The 9,076-nt window shown below is 33.6% G+C and overlaps 1 protein-coding gene across 8 annotated transcripts in view; it reads right to left on the minus strand.

Moving 5' to 3' along the window:
* LOC110021165 (uncharacterized protein At4g17910) overlaps nucleotides 1–8,507 on the minus strand; it is a 28,631-nt gene extending 20,124 nt beyond the window's left edge. For 4 of the 8 annotated variants that reach the window (XR_002293619.1, XM_020719549.1, XM_020719551.1 and 1 more), the window contains exons 1-7: nucleotides 8,223–8,388; nucleotides 8,073–8,136; nucleotides 7,941–7,986; nucleotides 4,781–4,923; nucleotides 1,047–1,123; nucleotides 841–928; nucleotides 657–746 (exon numbers count right to left, since the gene is read on the minus strand). Coding sequence is in view for 7 of the 8 variants with exons in the window: in XM_020719549.1 (XP_020575208.1) it covers nucleotides 657–746; nucleotides 841–928; nucleotides 1,047–1,123; nucleotides 4,781–4,923; nucleotides 7,941–7,986; nucleotides 8,073–8,136; nucleotides 8,223–8,272 (558 nt within the window). In the remaining variant the exon portion in view is untranslated. The other 4 variants (XM_020719550.1, XM_020719548.1, XM_020719552.1 and 1 more) reach the window with 3 other exon arrangements.
* Nucleotides 8,508–9,076: the final 569 nt, after the last annotated feature.

Genomic DNA, 9,076 nt, shown 5'->3' on the forward strand with positions numbered 1-9,076 from the left:
CCCGCTTCTCTCTCTCCCTCTTTCGCTCCATACATACATACATATATCATGTGTACATGCGCACAATGAAAGATAACTGAATGACAAAATGGTCATTTTTAATTCTCTTCTAACAAACTAAAGTATATTTTTCAACTTATAATAAAAACTATCTACAACTAAACACCAAAAATTCGAAATCATCTAAACCACAGTAGTTGGAATCTTCTTAAATAGACAAAAAATTAAATAAAAACTGAATTCAGATATCTTGGTTCAACCATATTTATCTTCATTATGCTACAGCTATGTTGAAACATGCAGAACTGTTTCACCAAAGGCAGGCCTAACTCTAATGGACTGTATTGAGGAGATTACTGCAATTTAGAAGCTCAAAAAGCAAGAGTATCTTAAGTTCCCATAAAAATGTAGCATACGCCTAGACATAAAATACAAAGGCCTGCTTAATTTACCAAGAAGCTGGAAAATCAATTCCAATGCTTATGCATTGAAACCTACTTACTTGTTATGACAACTAACAGCAGTCATCCATTTTAGTGCCATCAAATCAGATTTTAAAAAATGAGCAGACAAATATAAAAATGCACTGGATTCACTGATGAAAAGAATTTAGCGGTTTTAAAAGCACTCAAGAATTTAATTAAAAGACAGCTTACCAAACTAGTGCCATATGTTTCAGTCTTGGCATAGCGCCTAGGAAAAATTTTAAAGTCTACTGCCAGAATGCATATGCATGTTATTACCACCTACAACAGTATATACAGCAAATTCATCACTATAAACAACAGTATAATAAAATAGAGAATTATATATAAATTGTTATCTAAAGAAGGAATGTACCATGAAAACACGGTATGATAAAATACTCATCCTGGAAGATGATAAATTCTGTTGTCCAATTTCACTTTTGAGGGTAGGACGGCTTGGCCTAAATATGATCTGTTAAATATAAGTTAAATTTGAACAGAAACCATACAGATTATTTTTTGTTGTCATTTAGTAAATAGATCGCAGAACTAAGAATCACTTTCATTTGTATGAATTACCTTTTAGATAAAATGCAGATAAGCAGCACAATTATCAAGATAATTGCCAAAATATAAATCCATTCAGCAAGGACCTGCTACATATGAGCACATTTTAAGCAGATTCCAGGCATTAAAGAGAACTATAAAATATTCCAACTACTTAAAGTGCATGTGATGCTATTTTATGCAAAAACCAACTTGAAGCATTATAACTACAGTGTTATAAGCATCAAATCAAAATAGACTATAAAACTTGATGGTGAGAGCACGAGCAGAATTAGGAAATATCAACTGTGAACTGCAAAGCAGGAAGCTGATATTTTAGATGTCTCCAAAAGAGCTCTAGTGGTGGAAGAAAATGGAAAGGGGGGCAGTCGGGGGGGCGCGGGGATTTTAGGGTCGAGGGTATTTATTGGCAAAAATGCAAAATAGATATGGATGTAACCAAAAAATACAGCCAAGCTACAAATTTCACAGGAGAAAAGCTATTAATCTTAAGCCACTATGCACCACATTCAAAAAAAACAGTAAGAAGGGATAAAATCTAATTCTGATTGAAGTCACAATAAAATTAATTGAATGCATGTACAAGAAAGTAGCCACTACCACTGAAGTCTTCAAATCTAACGCTCGATCAAGGAATTGAATAACTGAATGAGAAAGATAAACACATTTAAAATAATTTTTTTATTTATCAGAGAATGTTTTTCCGTATCTCTCACACCGTGTCACCATTATCTATAGATCTCATTGAATTGCAAATAAGAATAAAGAAATCAACTCAAGAAGCAACAAGAGGATGAACTGAAGAAATCACAGCCAAGGCACGACCCACAGAATATGTGTCACAGTCCTACAACTGACATTCTACAGTTTCAAAACAAAGCCGTCAGTGAACACATAGGAAACAAAAATTGGGCCCAACCACAAATATAGAATTGCATGAGTCACCTAATAAAGAATTCCCATAGAACTAGAAACAACTTCAGAAATAAGGATCCTGGAAGAGATGGAAAGGAAATAGAAGACACGAAGAAATAGGGAATCTATAATCAAAGTCAAAGGAAGCCTGAAATTAGTACAGTAAAGTACAAAAAGTGAAGCTATAGATGTGACTGTTCCAAATCTTTGAATCAATCAAAATTTATTGGAAACTATCCTCACAAGCGAAAAATGCTGAATTAGTTTAGGTGTGACTGTTTTGTTCTTACATTCATGACATACCAAATTGTATATTGATGTGGCTAATTTTTTTCCTTTTCTTCCCTCCTTCAAGAGATGAGATATGGTTTTATCGTATTACAATATATGATTATATCAAACTCGTGAAAGCCTCCTCTCCATCATTGCTTAATACTATCGATGCTCCACCTTAAAATTACCTGTTTTTAGTGCATATTTTATGATCGTTTTATGCATATTTTATGATCGATTTATGCATATTTTTAGTGATATTGCACTTTAAAGGAATATATTTTGTATGTTTTTTATTTCAGGTGCATAGAATAAAATATTTTGAGAAAATGAAAGAAAAATGAGTAAAAAATGTGCAATTTGTACGGCGTCATAATGCCGGCCCCTGGCGCTATAGCGCCACAGATGCGTGCAGTAGACGCTATAGAGCCCAGACCGACGCTATAGAGCCAGTAACTTCCCTTCTAGAAGATACATTGAATTTGGCCAAATTTTGAAGGGGTGTTTGAAGCAACCCTTAGTTATTTTAAGAGACCTATTAATATGGACGAAAATTGGACAAAAATGAGAACTTTTTTGGGGTGTTTGAAGCAACCCTTAGTTATTTTCAGAGACCTATTAATATGGACAAAAATTGGACAAAAATGAGAACTTTTTGACAGCATTTGAAGGCTTTAGGAAGTCTCACTTGTGTGTTTAAGTATATGTTTTAGTATGTTTTGTGTTGTAAAAGTAAGAGTTTAGAGATTTCTTCAAGAAGACTCCAAAATTTATGTTGGGGAGAAGACATAAGATATTTTATATTTGTGTTTAAGTTTTTATTTCTAAGATTTGGATTTTTATTCAAATTTGGTGTTTCAGTTTTATTCTCCATGAATTCTGAGTAGTTCTCTTGCCTTCTCCTTGCTCTTGCGAATTAATCATGTGGGATGAGAATGATTTTAAGATTTTTTTTTTACTTTTAAAAATTGTCATAACATTTTCACCGATTCTTCATTGACTTTACAAATTGACAACTTGTGAGGTTAAAATCCGTTGAGAAACATAAAGCCCATGAGGGCTATGATTTCACCGAGGGAATGAATGTCACACTTCATTCTGGGCAGACTCGTTGTGATCACCTAAGGGGAAGTGCAAATAGAAAGGGAGATAAGTTTTAATGGGCGTAGAATTGATGTTTCTAGGGTGACATACTAGATTATTTTTCAAATTCGCTTTAGAGTTTGGATCATAAGAGTCCCTAGTATGTCCTATAGAGAGAACACAGTAGATAATCTAGAGGTGAGAGGCCAGAATCTATTCAGCACTACTACACAAACTGATAAAAATCTCTAAATTAGTTAATGTTCTTTGCTAGCACTGGGAGAAGGTAAAAAATATGAATGCTCCTATTTGTCACAATACATTATCGTATTTTTAGTCATTCAAAATCTACATAGATTAATATCTCATTGCAAGGGGAAAGATCTTTACATATTATTCAACTTATTAGAATTATTTTTTATCAAGTTGTTAAATATGATTGTTTCTATCTTCTTAAATTTCGTTTTAACCATTCTTATCATTTCGTTTTCATTTAAATATGCAATTTAAATAGAATTTTCTTTTGAGTTTAGCAAGACAATTTAAATAGTTCAACTATTCTCGTGGGATCGATACTGGTATTTTTAAACAAAATTTTATATTATTTGAAACGATACGTATACTTGTGTAGTACCTCTAGTGTGAAATTTTATTATTTATTTTCCATATTATTACATTTATTCACAATAGTTGCTGAATATAATTTGGGTCAAGTTTTTTACAATATTTTAAAAATTAAAAATACACGTAATTACGGGTCGGGTCAATCAACGCACTTGTTTCTTTCATAGATCTAATCGTAAGCATATTCTTATATAAGTTAATAAGCATATTCTTGAAACTATCGAGCACACGAAGCTCAAAGCATTCCAAAACATAAAAGCAGAAAAACAAGGCTTATCCATGTGAAGGAAGCTACAAACAAATGTTCAGGCAGAATTATTATTTCTATCTTACTTTTTCCTTATTTCTTCCGTCCTTTATGAGGCCGGTTATGGTTTTATTTTTTGCAATATATGATTATATCAATGTCATAAAAGCCCCTCTCCATCATTACTTCTTACCATTGTGTCTTGTCTAGAACACACTTGTTTCTTTCATTAGATCTAATTATAAGCATAATCTTGTACAAGTTAATAACCATGCTTATGAAACTCTTGAGCACAAGAAGCTCGAAGCATTCCAATATCGTAAAAGCAAATAAATATTGTTTATCCATGTGAAGGAAGCTATAAATGAAAGTTCATACAGAAATTGGAATGCACATTACTAAGATGTTGTTCATCACCATATTATCGATACATGGATAAATATATTTTATAGGAAAAGTGTGCTAAGAAATAGCAATAAAAGTTTCTTATTAATCGCATACTGTCACTTGTTGTAATGAAGATATGCTTAATAGATTGCAGAAAAACATTAAAGTAAGTACCGCTATAACAACCTTTTCTAAAATGACAGAAGAGTGAACTTACGGTAAAAACCAAAATGACCGGCAGAATAACAATGGCAAAATCCTTTGTCAACCCAACTATAGAATTCCACAAATCCTTACATTTCGAAGTTTCTCTATCATTCATCTGACCAGAAAAAATGTTGGTGCTGGTACTAGCAAGGCCTGCAAGGTGGCAAAGAATCATATAATGTAGTCCTCTGACAATATTCTCAAAAAAATCAGGGATATCATAACACAAGTTTTTTTTTCTTTAATCAAAATCTGTATTTCCATATTGTTTTTTTTCTCAAAAGATGAGTTAAATGGAAAATCTGAAATGAGCTAATTTTACTAAATTATCATGTAAGCATGACTGAAAGAAAATGAGCAACATTAGCAAAATATCATGTACAATCTATTTGTGGAATATTCTGTGCATTTTGAAGAAGAAAAATAAAAGGTGGTGTGCCCCGTGCAAAGAGGTTGTTTTCATAATTCAAATAACGACATAAATATCAAAATGGCATCAGCCTAACCAATGTTCACCTCTTAAGCATTATATAAATAATGGTTGCCGTTAATATTGGGTTAAGTCATCATAGAATACAAAGCTCTCTTGGAAGTAACATCCAAAAGCTCAACGTTAAACCCCCAATATCTTGCTAATATATTTGCTAAATTATAACTGTAAGTTATACCTAAAAGAAGATACAGCAACTTTATATAATACACTCAAGAAAAATTCAACTGCATAAAAAACATAGAAAGAGGATTTTGATTGAATGTCAAATGCATATCTTTCATTTAACTCACATTATAAAACTACTATTGTGTTAGATATTTAGCATAATTTTATGTTCTTTATTTGAAAGAAGGGACTTACTTGCTAAACAATCTGACTTTGTTTGCAAGTTACCAGGTTTCGTCAGCCTATAGGTAAAGTAACACCTCATGACAAGATGAATATGAGTAATAAATATATCGTACTATATATGTAATGAGAAAATCTGATATGAGATGCTAGGAATGTTTACGAAGTTGTTGGACATCAAGGACAAGTGGGAAAAAAAAGACACACCGAATGAGCTTATTCCAAGTTTTTCAAAATGGGGACATAAACTCGAGTTAGTGTCATGTTTATAGCTTTTGCACTTCTATATCCCTGCATATAGAGGATTTTCCTCTTGTTTGTATGATCAAAATTAGTGTTTTTCAATCCCAATGAAATATGGTGATTATTTTATTTAGTCAATCATAGCACATAGGGATTAAACCAATAATGATCATGACTTATTGTTTTTACTTTGGATCCTTGGTACGTGGTATGAAACTGTGGTTTGATCAATTTTGGATATGCAAACTGTAGTCATAAATACGAAATATAAATAAAAATTCATGCTAGAATTCATCGTTACACTATAGGTGATCGTCTGAACCAAGATCTTAGCAGTAGTATAGTGCTTTTCTAAAGATTAGAGACGTTGGATCTCTTTGCACTGGACAATTATAGTGAGTACTATTAAGACTGAGGAAACTGTTGGGAGTATCCTTAGATGACTCAATAACTTAAAGGCATTAATAGTTTTGTTTTAAGATGTTACTTTAAATTACCCTATTTTATTTGAAGTACATAAAAGTTTTAGTGAATTGTTTTACTTCAATATCTTGTTGAAATTGGTCAAATCTACAATCTAAATTTTGGAGTCTCCAAGTTTTGTAGGATGGCTGCGGAAGAAAATCCTACTTAATGAGGAATTAAGTGAATTGCGCAATGGACAGAAGTAATTGGTGTCAACGTAAGTTTAAAGATAATAAAAACATAGGGACAGCTTTTTAGAGTCAGCTTGTCATTTTTAACATGGTCAAACAATGTCAATTAAGGCTTAAAGCAACATAATGTCCATGGGAGATGTGGGAAAGTACATCATGCATATGTAGGAGAGATGTCTAGTTTAAGAAGAGACAATGCAAACCCAAATACTATAGTGACAAGGTGAAATTAAAACTAGAAGTTCTGGATCACTGGATGATAAAGGACCCACCAAGGTGCAAACTGTGGAGAGTTTTGACTTGCCTTTGTTAGCCATAAATTTGAAATATAACTTTCTTTTTATCAGGATAGAATTGCTAGTTAAATATCATAGCTTTGAAAAAGAGTTCTTTGCCTTTAAAACAGAAAAATCTTGCAGCAAATCCACTGTGTAAATACTCAAGGTATCATCCAGTTCAAATTATGTAAGGCATGCAAGCACCATCCTGCATTTGGTGACGTAAGGAAAATAAAAGCAGTTCAAATTATGTAAGGCATGCAAGCACCATCCTTGAGCATTTGGTGACGTAAGGAAAATAAAAGAACTCTCAGTATGGGCATGGATTTTTCAATGATTTCAACAAGTTTCACGTCCTGGGTAGCAACATGTTTGTGATATCATAATTTTGTGAATTTGTTTATGTAACTGATTTCTCTGTTTTGAGATAATGTAGGCAAACCATATTTGAACAACTTTTGGCATCACATATGTTTGCCAAGGCTGCAGTAATTCATAAAAAAAAAAAAATTAAAAAAAAATTAATCGTCAGTTTGTTAATGACATTTATTGCTGATTTCATGGTTGTGGATCAATTTCCCTCATTAAACCCTATAATTAGATCAAATACAGTGCATAATTCCTATGAGGTGTTGGTATTATGAAACCTCATTATCATTTTAAGTATTGAACCTGTTTTACCATAATTCTTCTGTACAACACCAGTCTATATCACTTTTGTGCACTTGAATCCTTATTAAGGTTATCAATTCATCATAAATCATGTCTTTTATCCTCCATGGTACATGTCCAAATAATCTAAATTTATTTTCAGCACCTTGTCTTCAATGGGTGATGCTCACATCGTTCCTCTTAAATAATCATTTCTTGATCCGTTTTTTTCCTAATTTTGAAACACCATTATAGCGATATTCTCATTTTTGTCACTTCAAGCATGTTTATTAGTGATTCGTTATCGCCAATAATTCAATACATAAAGCACAGCAATTCTAATAAAAAAATTTATTTTCTAGAAATAGTAAATACTCGACAGCACAGGATTTCATATAACTACATTGTCAATGGTGAAGTGAAGAACTTGTGATCTCCAAAAATCCAGCAAACCATGTTTCAGTATCTGTCAAGAGAACATGTATGTAAGAAATAAACTACCTCTTACAGAGCCGAAGCTAATCCATTTCCGGAGAAGCACCAATGTCTATAAAAAAACTCTTGTGTTGGATCAAATGATGCAGTCTAACCAATATGAGGACGATTGACTATAAAACAAATGGTATGGCTTACCGGTACAATCAATAAAAGAGTGGCGATCTCCAGCATAGAGGACCCAGTTAGGTTGCTCACGAAACTGGAAAAGAGAGAGCTGGTTAGAAAAATCACAGTGATGAACTGAACGAAGAAACGGAGAAATAAAAAGATCACAGAAGATCGTACTCCTCTTTAAGTCGTTTATTGGGATTGAGAGACTTCTCTGAGAGATCCATCGCCGCTGATTGACAGGGGACAAAAGAAGATGCGCCCCTGTTTTCAAGGAGGTAAAGCGTCGGCGGCGGAGAACGCAAACGTTCGCGACAGTTGCCGGAGTAGGGGCCGTCGGCGGAGAACGTTGCGGGAGTAGGGGGCGTCGGCGGAGAACGCAAACGTTCGCGACAGTTGCCGGAGTAGGGGCCGTTTGGTAGCCGGTTTTATGCTCCAGACGTCAAAAATGGCATTCAAAAATCCTACAGGTTCTTAAATTCCATTTTTTCTCCGTGTTGCCTTGAATCCGGAATGTAGTAAATCGAAGGGAAAATATTTGCCCAGTACTTATATCAGATTTATACCCTCTCCAACTTTTCTGTAATTTATCAGTAAATATCCGAATTATATAAATACGAAACTTATTTATAGGTTACACATATATTACGGGTAGGTTATACGGAGGTTAAGTTATACCTTCTGAATAACCTCCGGACGTAAACAGCTTTGCGTAAGTCTTACGCAAATATATTCTCTTGAGAAGACAGATTTACAGTATTTAGATAAGCTAAAGTTAAAGATTTTATATAAATACTCTTTTAAAAAATAAGCTTAAGAGCTAACGAGTTAAGTCAGGACTGACGATGGAGCCACATATGAAACCGAGTCGGGCTTGACTCACTTGCACCCATACGGCCTCGCCCAACATCAACCTCACTCCGCTCTCCAATTCCCTCGGTTTCTTCCCAAAACACTCGCCATGTACCTCCCCCGCTCCCTGTTTTGTGGAAAAATATTATATCAGGACTCTTAAAGTAGAGCTACGTTCG

Source organism: Phalaenopsis equestris, unplaced genomic scaffold (assembly GCF_001263595.1).
Source record: "Phalaenopsis equestris unplaced genomic scaffold, ASM126359v1 Scaffold000123, whole genome shotgun sequence".
NCBI classification, from domain to species: domain Eukaryota; kingdom Viridiplantae; phylum Streptophyta; class Magnoliopsida; order Asparagales; family Orchidaceae; genus Phalaenopsis; species Phalaenopsis equestris.